Genomic DNA, 18701 nt, shown 5'->3' on the forward strand with positions numbered 1-18701 from the left:
GCCATCTCCTTCACTGATTGGTTGTTAGCTGTTGTGCGTATGCACGTCACGTCATCACGTAACGTTGGTTGTTGTTAGTGAGTGTGCTGAGCCGAGGCTGAACGGAGCCAAGCTTTGAAATCGATATATCGAAACTTTGCGACCACGTTTCATGTTTATTTCGAGGAAATAATTTATCGCGATAGTTATCGTTATCGTTTTATCGCCCAGCCCTATGTTTGGTGTGTAAATATTGAATGCCATACTCTTTTTGATGTTCTAAGACTGTGTTATGTCCTTTGTAAATAGTTTTGAAGAGTCCATACAGAATGTTAAGCAACCATAAGTGGGAGTGTTGAATATCGAGGGTGTATGTATGGTTGTAACTGACTGTAATTGCTCTCTACTGCCCTCATGACTGCATGTATATCTGTGTCCACTGGAGGGCGCTGTAGGCGGAGCGTCTACTGTCTACACCAGGTTGGGACTATATAAACCTTGGTTCCCTCCTACTGTTCCTTCTTCTCACTTCTGCCCCTCTCGGAGAGGAGATCATATGTGCTGCTGTATTATGAGACAACGTGATAAATAAACCGCTGCCAGCAGAGCAAGGCCAAAGATAGAATACCATGCCTCTTGTATACATTATTGTCGCCCCATTGCCAAATCTGTTAACAGCCTACTATAATTCAATGTCTGTAAAGTGCTTTGAGATACCTTATGAGGCGCTATATAAAATAAATGTATTATTATTATTATACGCAACTGTAAGAGAAAATTTACTTGAGCTATAGATCATCATCCAACAGTAGCCTGCCCATGCTACTATGTTGACATTCACTATGAAAATTAGAGGTCTCTCTGAATGAATGAATGAATGAATGAAAACTTTATTTAACAGATTGCAGAATGGGTACAATACAGTACGGCTCAATACATACAATTGTTAAGGGGATGCAGACCTGAGAAAGACGTTTGTCTTGTTTCCATCAGGGTCCCCCATTTCCATTTTCAATTCATTTCAATTCATACTCTCTCTCTTTCTCCCTTTCTCAGTTTGACACACTGACCTACTTTCTCACCGCACGTGCACGCACGGAGCTCTCTGGGGGAGCGAGGGGGCAACTGTTAATAAAAACATTATTCGCGCAGGTGAAACCCTGGAAAAGTAGATTTTTTTCGGGACATTGAATTTAGAGTTTATATGATATCCTCCCGCAAATGTCTAGTAATTAATATAGACCACCGCAATACTTGCTGTATTTTGAGCTCATGGGAGAGAGCACGTGAATTAATGTTGATTAATTAATTAATCTATATGATGAATTGAAAATGGGGGACCCTGATGTAAACAAGACGAAAGTCAAGACAATTGTGTGTATTGAGCTGTACTGTATTGTACCCATTCTGCAATCTGTTAATACAATTTTCAATCAATCAATCAACCAATCAATCAATCAATCAATCAATCAATCAGCCTTGACGCAAGTTGTTGTACCTACTACGACTCTAATCAGCATTCGTTAATTGTATCCCCCACGAGCTCCATGTAACGCGGAAGTGTAACGCGGAAGTGCAGTGGTAGATTTGTATCCACGCCCACGAGCTCCATGTAACGCGGAAGTGCAGTGGGCTGTGGCGGCCATAGATATCCATCCGTGTTTTCCGTCCGTGCAGCGCGCGTCAAGCTGTTGCCAACAGGTTGCCAATGACTAGAGGAGCTTATTATTACTTATTATGGGTGTTTCTCCTGCTGCCCTATATCAGCGACAATCAGCGCTTCGATAATTATTTCAAGCGATGGCTTGTCGTTAACGGAGTCTCCCCGAACAACTAAAGTGACTACAAATTGGCATTATTTTCCAGGACGCTCAGGTAAGTTGTGTTTCAGAAACGTGTGCATGTTTTTGTAAGGCTATAATAATAACGATAATATAAGCATTGTGCTTGTTTAGCTGTTGTCAATGTATCGAGCTCATACTCATAATTATATAAGTGTATTCTACGTGGTTAAAATTACCTACTGTTTATTATTAGGTTATTACAATGTGGCGTAGATTTGCAAGTGTGTGTTTATGTTTTTCTTGCCCATCACTAACATGGCATAGTCTTTGTTTACAACATACAGTAACAACAATTCAACGATTATTTTATATTCAATTTTATTGTCATTATACAGTAGTACAGTACAACGAAATGCAACAGTAAAGTTCAATAGTAATATACTATATTGCAATAGTAATATTATACATACATGTGATTAAATTGGGTACAAAATATACAAGTTAGTAGTAGTACTACTGAGTATAGTGCTAAGAGTATTATATAAATAGAGACAGATTATAGACTGACACAATTCCGCTGACCCAGTCTGTTTTTACATGGGGGACCCTGATGTAAACAAGACCAAAGTCTTTCTCTGGTCTGCATCTGCATCCCCTTAACAATTGTTTGTATGTATTGAGCTGTACTGTACTGTACCTGTACCCATTCTGCAATCTGTTAATAAAGTTTTCAATCAATCAATCAATCAATCAAACAGAATGAAGCGGGACAGGACTAGTATCAAGTCCAAGTGCCAGACGTTCCCCACTCCCGAGGGGCGAGCAGCCAAAAGAAGAAAGAGTGGGGTCCTCCCCGCCGGTTTCACTCCAGTTCGCAATCACCCGGGCAGATACGTGGAGGACTGGGGGAACCTGCCCCATCACGTGGTCCTTCAGATCTTCCAAAACCTGTCCCTGGTGGACCGTGCTCGGGCGTCGTCCGTGTGCAGGGACTGGAACGACATCTTCCACATCCCCGACCTCTGGAGGAGGTTCGACTTTGAGCTCAACCAGCCGGCGACGTCATACCTGCGCTCCACTCACCCTGACCTCATTCAGCAGATTATCAAGAGACACGCTCAGCACCTTCAGTACGTCAGCTTCAAGGTAAAGGAGATCCCAGCAGCACCCCCTCTCTCTCGCCCCCTCTCTCACCTCACTTTATATTAAGTACATGGGCATCTGGCTGGACAGAAAGCATGCTATCTCTTTCCCACCACATTGCAAAGTTGCAGTCTTCTATAAGGTAAAGGCCAAACTCGGGTTCCTTTATAGAAACGGTTTCACTGTCTTTCACCTCTTTTGCCAGACTCACCCTCATACAAATGACCATTCTCCCCATGTTTGATTACAGTAACATTATACAACAGGTAATACTCCTGACCATGATGAATTGAAAATGGGGGACCCTGATGTAAACGAGACGAAAGTCTTTCTCTGGTCTGCATCCCCTTAACAATTGTGTGTATTGAGCCGTACTGTATTGTACCCATTCTGCAATCTGTTAATAAAATGTTCAATCAATCAATCAACCATTCTGCTATCCGGTTAGCCACAAACGCCCCCTTCAAAACACACCACTGCGCTCGTTACTCATTGGTCAACCGTGCTGTCCCTTCACACCCGTCATAACTATCACCTCACCTGTGTGAATGAATGAATGAATGAATGAAAACTTTATTTAACAGATTGCAGAATGGGTATACAATACAGTACGGCTCAATACACACAATTGTTAAGGGGATGCAGACCAGAGAAAGACATTTGTCTTGTTTATATCAGGGTCCCCCATTTTCAATAGTGACATTTATGACATACACAACAACATACATGTCACCTGCTGCACCCAATGTCAACACCTCACTCCGTATACAATTAGAAAATCCCAAAGCCAACACTTGCCTTGGTCTTGCAGCGTTGCAATCCGCTGCTGCCTGCAACTGGATTGCTCTGCAAAAAACCCTGAAACTGGATAAACATATTCACATTTATGCCATGTAATAATATAATATCACCAGGCATGATAACATTCTTATGGGGTTTTCTTCATATCTCATTTGTTGACTGTTGTTTGCTTGCCTGTGTTTTCCTGTGCTTATGTTTCGTTTTTATTATTGATGTATTTTGTATGTAACTAACATGTAACATCTTCCCTTCCCTTAACACATTGACCGCCATAAACGGTGTACGACGTGTTTGATGTCCATGCTAATTCTGCCAAACCACGCTGTACGACGTTATTGAGATCATATTTCATATTTTCGCCATGGCATTCATAATTCCGCCACCCAGCCTCTGCTGATACAGTGGGAGCCTGCACAACAGTGCAACGCTTCAATACCGCCGCCTGGTGGATGATCGGGCGAGTTACAACCGGAAATGGATCTGGTGATCTCGGTGCATCTGGGAAATCCGTCCGGCAGTCACATATCGTTGCGGGACTCTAGACACACATCCGTGTATATGGATCGCTGCCATAACTCAATAATCGATATGATTTGGCCGTTTATTGCGCCATACAAACCGGAAATGGATCTAGTCGATCGACGTCAAATAAGTGTGATCTTTTTCCTCCAGTCTCATCGGCGAACGGTAAGAGGACAGTAACGTTACTTTCAGCTTGATTGTTTATTCTTTTCAATGCAAACCGCTCTGATCAATATATCACCCATACTACATAAAGCATTTACTGACGATCACGGAATTATAAACAACCCCCCCCCCCTTTCATCCGAGCATGATGAATCATAACGTATACGATCATGTACAGTTGCATTTTTTAATATAGCGTGTATCGGCAATAAACGGCAGTTGATCTATATATGCGTTTATGCCTATAACTCACGTTCTATGAATTACTGCAGAAAACGATAAAAACATACTTATATTCTAGAAGCTATTTTTGGAAGAATCTATGAATGAAAAAGTATAACTGTTGTGAAGGGCCAGATTAAACCGAATATATATATTTATTTATATATATATATTTAATTGTATTTGTATATTCTCTAATATTCCCTGATATCCCTTGTATATTCCTTGTACAATATGCATTGAATATCCATTCTAGCCTACTGAACATCCCATAATAGTCTCCATTCTACTATTGGTCGAGACCTTGGTGCCAGGCTGCCATACCCCTCAGACCCAGTTCAAACGTACCGCTCCACATGTACGAACAAGTCCTAGTTCCGCGTAGGAATCTGGCTACCGCACCACTAATGGGACTATTTGTTCATAGTGCGTATATATACTGCGCTACTAAAGTAGGACTTTCTTTTCAGTCCAGTTTCTTACCTTCCAATAGAGTCACAGACGTAAAGCCTCCCCGCGACGCCACGTGTGGGAGTAAGGCCAAGTTCGCCTACCATCGGTATTGAGACATCGTGTATATTAATATTTGAATAGTCATATTTGGCACTATATCGTCGAGTTGGACGTAGTCTATTAAGCTAATAATAGTCTGTTAATATATAGTGCTTCGTGCGGTGAGAATACTACCGTAGTCAGTACCCCATCGTTTCGGGCAGAGAACTGGCTGCTTACCCAGGGTGGTTGACCCTATGTGAAGCTGCACCCGAGGAGCCCCAGAGCCGACGAGCGAGTGGACCTGTATACCGGATTATTCTACCGACGACAGCCCGCCTTCCCAGGCACGGATTATGCTTTGTATACTTTGATTATTCCATGGATAAAGACCCCCGACACTGCCGTGTGTTGGAACCCCCCCCCCTGGAGAGGACGCAAGGTGAGGAGACGCTCTGCAAGACGAGGTCGCTTCACGTCTCTCCCCCATGGACCGGAGAGAGCCGGCCCACAAAGAGTCCACCTGCTTTCATCTGTGGTCCAAGGATCGCCGGCGCATTGAACGGCACTACAGTGGGTTCACCTGGGATACCCTTGGCCGGACGAGGCAGCCGGATTCTACCCCCCCCCCCTCCTACTCCTGTCGGCTTACAAGCGACCGGATTAACCCCCTCTAGTGTATCTAGTATATAATCATTAAAGTATCATTGCTGTTATTCCTTAACTATTCCAGGTCGTATATTTACCACCTGCGCCTTCAGAGATTGGACATTCTCTATTGATATACCGACGAATACTCTTTGCCATAAAAGTGCATACTATTTCAATTCATAAATGTAATTAAGTGATTAAGTGCTTGTTCTACACACCATCGCTGTGTAGAAATAAAGACCTGTTTCGACTTCGTACATTTGTGTTGGATCCGTTTCATCTACGTGAGAGTGTTTATGATAATATATTTATGCCGTGTACTGGGTGGCCGAATATTAAGTACAAAGGTAGTGGTAGTAAGTATCATATCTAGTAATACAGTCAGGGAATTGTACCCCTCAGTTACAATTGGTCCTTCGAGCCGGATGGTAATTAGTGTAATATTAATATAGTGTTATTAATATTGAAATGGCCTATGATGAACACTCCACGAAACGATCCTCCTAACCAACGGCCGCAGCGCGAACGACGGCCCCCTCAGTACTTAGAGGTTTACGCTGTCAGTCAACAACCTAGTCTTCTACTAACAGTAAACGCGGTAAAACTAGAAAGTAAAGGTATGTCTAACCCCAACGCCCAGACTACCCCGACCATAGAGGCCCCTACGGGCTCTAATGTAACTGACCAAGTTCACGGTGGGGACCAGTGGGAACCAGACATGACTTCACACCCCGCCAGTACTGAAGAAGTAGTCCCCGATGAGTCCCGGGAGGAATACAACGCTACCGAGAGAGAACTCGGCACGGAAGAAGACGGGGAGAGCACCGTGGAGATAGAACTCCAAGGCTCCGCAAGGAGTACCCCGAGGGAAGGCTCCCCTATACAACCGCCTTCTCCCAGCGAGGCAGAGAGGACCCTACAGCAGGCCTTCCTCATCAGCCTGAACGCCGCTGCTGAACGCGACCGACTGCAGATCCAGCAGCGAAGCGAACACGAGCAGATACGTCTAGAAATAAGACGCATTCAGATGGAAGAGAATGTGGCCCGAGAACGAGCCGGTGCTCAACGGGACGCAGCGCGCGACAGACAGCAGTCGCAACTAATAGAACAGCTGATCAGACGGACAACACCCTCTCCCTCCGCCAGAGGCTCCAGGAACTCGTCTAGACACACCTCCAGGGCGGCATCCCCTAGCCGAGTAAACAACCCTGAACTTGACCAACAGACGAGGTCTATACCCCCCACAGACCACCTCCCCCCACCGGTCCAAGCGAGACCTAGCAACCGGGAAGGAGCAGCATATCCTGTGGAGAGGCTAAACCAGAGACTACAAGCACTGGATGACCTAACTGAAGACGAAGAGGAAGAGGAGGAGAACCACGCCCGAAGACAGCACAGTACTCTACCGGACCAGGAGGTCCGGTACAGCCCAGGCTATACTCCCGCGGAGCTGCGCTACAGACCCCCGACTCTATACACGGGTGAGCACGACGCACAACCCGCACCGAGGAACAGCACCTGGACAAGCGGGCCATGGTACACTGCCGGTACCAGCCCATACCAAGGAGCGGGAGGAGACTCGCCTAGGAGGCCTCTCCCCCAACGCTCGCCGATGTATCCACAGTCAGCGTCATACATTGGCACGCCTATGGTACCCGACTTCACCCAAGAGAACCGGGCCCAGTATACAGAACTCCGCATGTGTCTGGAGACCATGTTGATGGATGTATTGGATGAACGCCACAAATACGCCATCCTACTGAAGCACTTAAAGGTGCCCCGCGCACATAATATAGCGCTCGCCTACGCGACTTCCACCACCCCATACACAGCAGCGCTGGTAGCATTGGACCAGAGGTATGGGCGCATATGGGATTACGTGATCCAGGAGATCCGACACATCGACCGCTTACCCCCAGCAATAGACAATCGAGCACTGGACGACCTGTCCATCAGAGTGCAGTCCCTGGTAGGGATGTTGGGAGCGCAAAGAGAGAAGGGGAGGCATGAACTTTACGCCAACTCAAATGTGGAAAGGATCCTGGAGAAGCTGCCGCCCGCTCGTCAGGAGCGCTTTAGGCGGCAGAGGGACCACAGAGACCCGAATGGCCCCGAACCGAACCTCCTCGATCTAGCAGACTTCCTGGCGAGAGAAGTCAGCAGCCTACGGCTAGATACATTCGGACGGAGCACCCCTGGCTCCAGAGAAGGAACCAGACGACTAAATGATGGAAGAAGATCGGTGACTGTGATGCACCAATCGGAGTCAGTACCGAGCAGCAGGAGCCACAGTACCCCCTCCAGAACGGAGAAGTGGAAGATAGTGTGCCCCTACTGTGAGAAAGAACACTGGCTAGCGCAATGTGACTCCTTCCCCAAGCTGAACGCGGAGGAAGCAGGTCAATGGATAAAGTCCAACAAGCGCTGTTTTCGCTGTGCGCGCTCACACATGGCAGCCGAATGCCGCTTAAAGAAAAGGTGCACCAAGTGCGATGGAGCCCATCTGGACATACTTCACGACAGTAACAGACGGCGCCCTTCACCTGCACCATCCAGCCGCAAAGCGAGCGTCATGTACATCGATCCCGCCAGCAGCAGTGGAGCCCGAGTACTCCTAAAAGTAGTGCGTGTGACACTAAGCTACCAGAATAAAGTCCTGGACACTTACGCCGTCCTCGATGACGGGTCAGAGAAGACCCTGCTGCTCGCCTCCGCTGCGGCCCAGCTAGGGCTGCGGGGAAGCGAAACCCAAATGACAATTCGGACAATAAGACGAGATTTGAAGACGATAAAGGGCGAGAATGTCTCATTCTCTATCGCAGCAAGCGGCCAGCCTGAGCGACGGTACCAGATTGCAGACGCTTTCACCAGCCAAGAAATAGGACTGTCGCGGTACACATACCCCGTCGCCAAGCTGATGGAGAAATATGCACATCTGCGCAAGTTACCGATCCCGCTCATAGACAATGCTATGCCGACCCTGTTGATAGGCTCCGACCATGCAGACCTCATTGTCCCGATAGACCGGGTTCATACCGGACCCCGAGGCTGTCCTGCAGCAGTCGAGACCCGTTTGGGATGGACTCTCCAAGGCCCGCTCGCCAAATCTCTCAACCGAAGTACAGCCACTAGATGTCTCCACTCCCGAGTCACAGAGGGAGAAACCGCACTCCTGCAACACGTAGAGCGGCTATGGACCTTGGAACAAATGCCCTTTAAGAACGGAAAGAAAGACATTCGCTCTAAAGATGACATTTACGCCATTCACCTCCTCGAGACAGGGACCAAGAGAGTCCCGGTCAACGGCGTGTTGAGATACGCCACGCCACTCCTGCGGCGAGAAGGAATGCCTACTTTCCACGCCAAGACAGACGCCACAGAACGGTACCTGCTGAACACGGAGCGGCGCTTAGCCAAGAACCCCGCCCAAGAGAGTGTATACCGCGCTGAGATTGAGAAGCTCATCACAGCGGGACACGTCACAAAGATGGACATTAAAGAGGCTGACCAGACCACTGAATCGTGGTACGTGCCCCACCACAAGGTCCATCACAACGGTAAAGACCGCATAGTATTTAACTGCAGCTACCAGATCGGATCCCAAAATCTAAATAAAGAGTTACTGCCCGGTCCCACACTCGGCCCCTCCCTACTCGGCGTTCTACTCCGCTTCCGCCAGGAAAAGGTGGCCATCAGCGGGGACATTAAAGGAATGTTCCTGCAGGTGAGATTAGTAGAGGCGGACAAGCCCCTGTTACGGTTCCTATGGAGAGAGAAGCCAGGAGATGAGCACCCAGCCATCTACCAATGGGAAGTCCTCCCCTTCGGAACGACGTGCAGCCCCTGCTGTGCGACATTTGCACTACAGAAACATGTAGCAGAGGACCCAGCAGCGGACGAAGAGGTCCGACACAGCGTAAAGAACAGCTTCTACATAGACAACTGTCTACAAAGCCTTTCAACCCAGGAAGGAGCCGAGGCTCTCCTGATTAAACTCCGCGCCTCATTGATCAAAGGCGGCTTTGATCTCAGGCAGTGGGCCAGCAGCGATCCGCAAGTACTGCGCAGCCTCTCCTCCGAGGACAAGGCAGCCAGCAGCGAGACCTGGATGGCTACAATCCCGGGAGAAGCCCAGGAGATGACCCTGGGATTGGTGTGGCGATTCAAAACAGATTCGCTTCACTACAGACACAAGCCCCTGACTACGGAGCAGGGAAGGCCGGCGGCGGCGCCGACCACCAGACGGAGTGTGTACACAACACTCGCTCGACAATATGACCCGCTAGGATGTATTCTACCATACACCACCAGGGCAAAAATGATTGTACGAGCATTGTGGGACAAGGACCAGGGCTGGGACGACCCCATTCCCGCACACCTTGCATCCACCTGGAGAGAGTGGGAGATGGAGCTCCACTCACTCCCAGGCGTTAATATGCGCCGAAGCTACTTCCCACCCACGGTGAGGCCAGAGACATGTAAAATGGACTTACACGTCTTCAGTGACGCCTCAGAGGTCGCATACGGATCAGTAGCCTACTTGCGGGCCCAAGACCAGGGGGGAGAGATCTACACAGCATTTGTCCTCGCCCGCTCGAGAATAGCCCCACGCAAGCAACAATCTATCCCACGTCTAGAGCTCTGCGCAGCCCTAGCCGGAGCGCACCTAGCCACGCTCATCCAACGTGAGCTCACCATACCGGTGTCTAGAACAATCCTGTGGTCAGATTCCACGACGGTACTCGCCTGGATCAAATCGGACTCATGCAAGTACAAAGTCTTCGTGGGAGTCAGAGTCACCGAGATTCAAGACTTAACCGAAGAGTTAACCGGAGAAACAGAGTGGCGCTACGTTGATACAAAACAGAACCCAGCTGACGTCATCACCCGGGGGATGCCCCTGGATGACCTCACCCGTCGCAATGTCTACAGTGACGGCCCAGCATTCCTAAAGCCCCCGGAAGGAGAGTGGCCCACGCCTATCCCGAGGGAAGCCAGTCAGGAGGAGGCTGAGAATAAGAAGCCTGTGTTCTGTGGATTGAGCACTGTTATCTCCGCAGACCCCAACACACTCCTGATGGGGCGGCTAGATCCTGCATTACCACAGACAATGTACCGGCCTGAAGAAGCGAACGGCCGACGAATGTGGAGGTACAGCCAAGTATTAGCCGACAAGTTTTGGAACAGTTTCCTACTGCACTACCTACCGTCTCTACAGACCCGCCAGAAGTGGGTAAAGGAGAGAGACAATTTGACAGAAGGAACAGTCGTCATGATTATTGATCAATCACTGCCCAGAGCTATGTGGCCGGCCGGCCGCGTAAGCAAAGTGATCACCGGTGCCGACGGCAAGGTCCGAGCAGCTGAAGTGCTCGTCCAGGGTCGCACTTACACCCGTCCCGTGGCGAGGCTCATAGAACTGCCTCGACTCCCAGACACAATCGATGATGACCATGACCCTACAACCCTATGACTTTGTGAAGTTGACTGACCCCTACAGCAAACCCTTATGTGTAAATAGACAACGCGATTAATCTGTCTCTGTTTAACTGATTAGGTCTGGGACCTATTCAGGGGGTGGCTGTTGTGAAGGGCCAGATTAAACCGAATATATATATTTATTTATATATATATATTTAATTGTATTTGTATATTCTCTAATATTCCCTGATATCCCTTGTATATTCCTTGTACAATATGCATTGAATATCCATTCTAGCCTACTGAACATCCCATAATAGTCTCCATTCTACTATTGGTCGAGACCTTGGTGCCAGGCTGCCATACCCCTCAGACCCAGTTCAAACGTACCGCTCCACATGTACGAACAAGTCCTAGTTCCGCGTAGGAATCTGGCTACCGCACCACTAATGGGACTATTTGTTCATAGTGCGTATATATACTGCGCTACTAAAGTAGGACTTTCTTTTCAGTCCAGTTTCTTACCCTCCAATAGAGTCACAGACGTAAAGCCTCCCCGCGACGCCACGTGTGGGAGTAAGGCCAAGTTCGCCTACCATCGGTATTGAGACATCGTGTATATTAATATTTGAATAGTCATATTTGGCACTATATCGTCGAGTTGGACGTAGTCTATTAAGCTAATAATAGTCTGTTAATATATAGTGCTTCGTGCGGTGAGAATACTACCGTAGTCAGTACCCCATCGTTTCGGGCAGAGAACTGGCTGCTTACCCAGGGTGGTTGACCCTATGTGAAGCTGCACCCGAGGAGCCCCAGAGCCGACGAGCGAGTGGACCTGTATACCGGATTATTCTACCGACGACAGCCCGCCTTCCCAGGCACGGATTATGCTTTGTATACTTTGATTATTCCATGGATAAAGACCCCCGACACTGCCGTGTGTTGGAACCCCCCCCCCCCTGGAGAGGACGCAAGGTGAGGAGACGCTCTGCAAGACGAGGTCGCTTCACGTCTCTCCCCCGTGGACCGGAGAGAGCCGGCCCACAAAGAGTCCACCTGCTTTCATCTGTGGTCCAAGGATCGCCGGCGCATTGAACGGCACTACAGTGGGTTCACCTGGGATACCCTTGGCCGGACGAGGCAGCCGGATTCTACCCCCCCCCCCCTCCTACTCCTGTCGGCTTACAAGCGACCGGATTAACCCCCTCTAGTGTATCTAGTATATAATCATTAAAGTATCATTGCTGTTATTCCTTAACTATTCCAGGTCGTATATTTACCACCTGCGCCTTCAGAGATTGGACATTCTCTATTGATATACCGACGAATACTCTTTGCCATAAAAGTGCATACTATTTCAATTCATAAATGTAATTAAGTGATTAAGTGCTTGTTCTACACACCATCGCTGTGTAGAAATAAAGACCTGTTTCGACTTCGTACATTTGTGTTGGATCCGTTTCATCTACGTGAGAGTGTTTATGATAATATATTTATGCCGTGTACTGGGTGGCCGAATATTAAGTACAAAGGTAGTGGTAGTAAGTATCATATCTAGTAATACAGTCAGGGAATTGTACCCCTCAGTTACAATAACGTTCCTACATCCTGAACGATAGACAATCGATGTTGAATGGGCCATAGTAATGTCAATTTAGCAATACAATTTAAAAAGTTATAGCCCTGCAAAGAAGGTGAACAGCTCCATAGGCTTAGACTGGTGGCAGTGAGCCTACATTGATGGATAGAAGCGTGGCAGTCAATGTGTTAAGTAGCTCTTGTCACTTGTCAGGCCGCTATTGTAAATAAGAATTTGTTCTTAAAGGGGCAGTTCACCTAAAAACAATGCTAATTTATTTTGCACATAATCTCACACACATCCAAAAACTGTAAACCGTTTTGCACACATTAATTTAGTTTGACAGTTATTGAGAGTAAATGTGTTTGAATATGGCCAGGGATGTCATCAGGGACATTGAGTCCTTGTGCTGTGTTAATTACAGCTCAATGAAAATTATGTAGATGAAAAATGGCAATACCTTGGCTTATAGGGACTGCTATAAAAAAAGTCAATCAACGAACTCGATTCTTGTACCGGATCTCCTCCCTGGTAAACAAGAATACCCTGAAGACTCTGGCAGGAGCACTCATTCAAGGGTATTACGACTATGCTTGCACCTCATGGTACCAAAGCACCTCAAAGGCACTAAAAACCAAATTACAAACATCTCAAAACAAACTAGTCAGACTACTGCTTGACCTGACTCCTAGAACCCACCTCACCCCTGCACACTTTGCCAACCTAGGATGGCTTAGAGTAGACGACAGAGTACAGCAACTTGCAATGGGCCTGGTCTACAAGATACACTACACGACCAAGGTACCCATGTACATGTCAAAATACTTCCCAAAGGTCAGTGAATATACCACGATCACAACACCAGAGGGAGCTCCACAAATCATGTAAAACCCAGATTCGGCTCAAACAAGGGACTAAACACGTTTCGCAATTATGCCACAACAATGTGGAACGCCCTACCCAAAGCTGTAAAGGAATGTGAATCACTACCCACCTTCAAAAACACTCTCAAAGAACACCTACGGGAGACTGCAATTCAAAACTGGCCCCTACAAATGTCCTAACCCAGTTGTACAATAAAGACCAAGCATGGCTTTGTCAGTATTCCAATGTACAGCCCCACCCAACCCCACCCCACCTACCCAACCTCCTCCAATGTACAGTTTCTATGTCAAATGTATGTCAGTATTCCAATGAACAGTGTCCCCCCCCCCCCTACCCAACCCCCCCCCCCCCACCTCCAATGTACAGCCCCACCCCACCTACCCAACCTCCCCCAATGCACAGTTTCTATGTCAAATGTATATACACTCTTTTTCTGGATTTTTTTAGTATCACAAACGGTACTGTATTTGAAAATCTGGTATGTCATAAATGTATAGATGTAGCAGTACTGTCTATCTGTATGTTGTGTGTGTCATATGATGAATTGAAAATGGGGGACCCTGATGGAAACAAGACGAAAGTCTTTCTCAGGTCTGCATCCTCTTAACAATTGTATGTATTGAGCTGTACTGTACTGTACCCATTCTGCAATCTGTTAATAAACTTTTCAATCAATCAATCAAAAACCTTATCATTTAATTGAGCTGTAATTAACACAAGACAAGGATCCAATGTCCTCGATGACATCGCTGGTGGCCATATTCAAACAAATTTACTCGCAATTACTGTCAAACTAAATGAATGTGTGCAAAACTGAGTGTTTGGATGCGTGTGAGATTGTGTGCAAAATAAATCTGCATTGTTTTTTTTGGTGAACTGCCCCTTTTAATGACTTGCTGAATAAAATAGATAAACCTCCCCCATCTCACCCCCCCCCCCCCTCCCCATCTCTGCCACATTCATAGACACCAAGCTACACAGAGGTGTAGGTGTGCAAAGTACGCTTATGACAGAGCTGTTGAAACAATGTGTGACCTTCTTCATTCAGACTGCTGTAGAAGTGATGATGACGCACCACCCCTACTGGAGCTAATGGGTTTAACACGGTGATGCTGTGAGGTGTGTCTGCCTGGGATTCTAACAGGCGGTAGGTAGCGCAGTACAGACGTGGAGCACTTGGCAAATTAACATAGACTGAAATTAACTTTTGTTCTCCCGGGCGACGGCGCATCGTGTCATTTCATTTGACTTGCTCAGAAGCCTTTTATATTAACCTAAATATAAAATCCAGGCCGGTTATTTGTCAAACACTTGCCCCGAAGTTGTCCACGATGGTCCAGATAAATATAGATGGATAGATAGATAAAGGAAGGGGGAAAAAAGGACACTTTAAGAAAATAACTTGTTGTGATTATTGCATAGTATAGTTAGTAATAGCAAGTATAGCATAGGGACATAGAAGTAAAACTGTATATTGTATAGTAGTGTACATAGGACCCAGTGCCTTTAAGTCGTAGCTCAACATTGTATTGCAATTATCTCAGGATTTATTAACATGTCTATTTTATCACGTCTATTTTATGTCTACTTTATCATCTTCTACTTATTTTATTTACTATTGTATTCTTGCACAATTGTAGCGGGCATGGCCAACCGCATTTCACTGTATGCCCTGGTATGTAATGTATGTGATAAATAAACCTCTTGAATCTTGATAGATAGATAGATAGATAGATAGATAGATAGATACTGTACTTTATTGATCCCCTTGGGGAAATTCAGGTCTTCAATAGCTCTCATCAGTTGACAAACGTTAAAATAGATACAATTGGACACACAATAAAAGAGTCAAATGAGTAAAGCAATGTGGTGGACAAACAATAAAATCAGTACTTAAGTTAAAAAGTAAAAAAAAAAAATAATAAAAGTAGCAGCAGTAAAATATATCAATATTCAATATATATCAAAAGTCTGTTTACTGGGTAAGTCTGTACTGGGTGCTGCCGTGAAGAATTGAATGTGATCTCGACACATTTTACATTGTAATCAAGATGTCAGCCCCATAGCCCACCAGCGCTAGCAAGGCACACTAGTGCTACATTTTCACTGCCGATACCAATTATCATTACTGACTGAGTATCGATCAACATGGAACAGGGGTGGAGCTTCCTATAGGCGACATAGGTGATTGCCTAGAGCGCCACCCAGAGGGGGCGCCAATTGCTTGTATTTTCTGTTTACTGCAGAGCAGAGGGACTGGGAGACCCATGTTAATACTGACCAGACACTCTATATCAGTGATGTCTGTCGGACTGTAGAGCTATTATTTGAACTTGTATTATTTTAACAAACAAAAAAATACCACTTATAGCACCTTAAGATCTATTCTTCTATGTGCCAAATATGCAGTAAATGAAAAACATGTGGCTCTCTCCGTATCAGAATTCATTCATCAGGGAGGTTCTTCGATACCGATACCCCCCGTTTAGGGATGTCCGATATTATCGGCCGACCGATATTATCGGCCGATATCGGCAGTAAAATGTGATATCGGAAAATATCGGTATCGGTTTAAAAAAAGAAAAAAACAATAACAATGTGTGTTATATATATATCCAGTGAAATTATTAGTTACCTGAAATTATTCAATTTTTTGGGGGGGAAAACCCTGCATATATCGGTATCGGTTGATATCGGTTGATATCGGTATCGGAAATTAAGAGTTGGACAATATCGGAATATCGGTATCGGTAAAAAAGCCAATATCGAGCATCCCTACCCCCGTTGGTATATAGACCTGATATCAGATATCAGTATCGGTGTCTGTAGATTACTAATCCGCCTCCTCTGCTTTATTTCTGCCCCTCCTGAAAACGGTAAATCACGGTGAAGGTGGACAGCTGCACGGAGTCTGCTGAGGCAGCCTGCAACATCCTCTCCCAGCTGGTGAACTGCACCATCAAAACCCTGGGGCTGATCTCCACGGCGCGGCCCAGCTTCATGGACGTGTCCCAGGTGAGAGGGAATTACACCCAGAGACGGGCCGCGTGCCTCGTACACGTACCGCGTCGGAGACCCGACTTGACTTGCCAAATACAAACGATTAGGGCCGTCCTTGACTTAAAGGTGCTGGTATTATTTTGTTGAAATAAGTGTTAAATAGCTCTACACTCTGACAACCATCAGTGATATAGAGTGTTTGGTCAGTAACATGGGTCTCTCAGTCCCTCCGCTCTGCAGTAAACAGAAAATACATTTTCTGGTAACTCTTCCCACTTACCCTAGATGTTTTTACTTGTTTCAAGAAATCTTGGCAAGCCAAACTTGCTGGCAGATTAGTTTACTTGTTTCAAGGACACATTTGCTTAAAACTAGTTGTTTCTATCAGTTTCAGCCATCATTCTGTCAGATCATTTTGCAGTGTGGAGTTCTCTCTCCTGATTGGATAAAGTGAGAACGGGATACCAGCACATTTATTTTCAGTTTACTGCAGAGCAGGAGGGACTGGGAAACCCATGTTACCAAACCCTCTATATCAGTGATGGCTATCAGAATGTAGAGCTATTATCTTAACATGTAGACTACTTGTTTTAACAAACAAAACAAATACCACTTACAGCTCCTTTTTAAGATATTCTTAGCCGACTAATAAGTCATTGGACCTTGTCGAAAAATCGATTTTGATTGTTGATTGAGTGTTGATTGTTGATTTAATCAACACAAACCTGTAAAATGGTCTTCACCGCATTTAATCACACAGACTAATCAACTGACAAAGAATGAACCGACCTGATTAATCGTCAAAATATGGCCATCCCTGCAAATAATGTATAGGAGTTTGTCTTGGTCACAACAGTGCAGAGACATTCAGCAACTCACAAGGTCCATAGTATAACAGACACGTATGGTAATAATACTGTAACATACCTCTGACACCATTGATTGATTGAAAACTTTTTGCAGAATGGGTACAATACAGTACAGCTCAATACTAACAACTGCTAAGAGGATGAAGACCAGAAAAATACTTTCGTCTTGTTTACATAACTCCATTTTCAATTCATCAAGACATCTATGACATACAAGACATACAAATATACAGTCCTGTGTAAGAAAAAGAGATCATAAAAAAATATATACATCCGAAGGGGAAGAAACTGTACATTGGAGGGGGTTGGGTGGGTGGTGGGAGGGGGGGGGGGGGGGGATTTTGACATTTACCGGGGCCATATTTCTAATTGCAGCCACCCGTAGGTGCTCTTTGAGAGAGGTTTTGAAGGAGGGTAGGGATTCACATTCATTTACGGCTGTGGGTAGGGCGTTTCACATTATTGTGGCAAAATTGTGAAACGTGTTTAGTCCCTTGTTTGAGCCGAATCTGGGTTAAACGTGATTAGTGGAGCTCCCTCTGGTGTTGTGGTCGTGGACTTCACTGACCTTTGGGAAGTATTTCGACAGGTACATGGGTATCTTAGTGGTGTAGTGTATCTTGTAGACCAGGCCCATTGCAAGTTGCTGTACTCTGTCGTCCACTCTAAGCCATCCTAGATTGTCAAAATGGGCAGGGGTAAGGTGGGTTTTAGGAGTAAGGCCAAGAAGTAGTCAGTAACTCTCAGTAACTCAGTAACCACACTCGCATTACAGTTGAAAATTTGCCAACCTGGCTAAACTGGCATATTTACAGTAAAATGTTCCTTAATATGAACTGTCTCTGTATTTTAAACCAATAAGTAATACAAAATAGACACAGGGGAACTTATAGGGCTCAGGGACAGTATGTCAACAACAGAAATAATACTATGCATCACTCTCCATATATGTACGTAAGTATTAGCAGTAGTTTGCGGCTGTGGGGTGGGTGGGTATGCGGGTGTGTGTGTGTGTGTGTGTGGGGGGGGGGGGGGGAGAGTTGTTACGTGCCCAGTCGTGGGTAGACCAGAATATCTAGGGCAGTGTCTCCGTTTTGACACAAAGGGCCAAGGACTGAAATGTAACACGAGTGGTCGCCTGTGGGCAAAGTAATACACAGGACACTGATAATAGGCTTAAATAAC

At 46.0% G+C, this 18701-nt stretch overlaps 1 protein-coding gene across 1 annotated transcript in view; it reads left to right on the forward strand.

Moving 5' to 3' along the window:
- Window positions 1-1827: 1827 nt before the first annotated feature.
- fbxl3l (F-box and leucine-rich repeat protein 3, like) overlaps window positions 1828-18701 on the forward strand; it is a 28883-nt gene continuing 12009 nt past the window's right edge. Inside the window, exons 1-3 of the mRNA XM_084331783.1 lie at window positions 1828-1854; window positions 2522-2909; window positions 16540-16662. Of these exons, the coding sequence (XP_084187909.1) occupies window positions 2523-2909; window positions 16540-16662 (510 nt within the window). The 5' untranslated portion in view covers window positions 1828-1854; window position 2522. The remainder of the gene's footprint in view (window positions 1855-2521; window positions 2910-16539; window positions 16663-18701) is intronic.

The sequence above is a fragment of the Notolepis coatsorum genome (genome assembly GCF_963971535.1).
Source record: "Notolepis coatsorum genome assembly, chromosome: 16".
Classification (NCBI taxonomy): Eukaryota; Metazoa; Chordata; class Actinopteri; order Aulopiformes; family Paralepididae; genus Notolepis; species Notolepis coatsorum.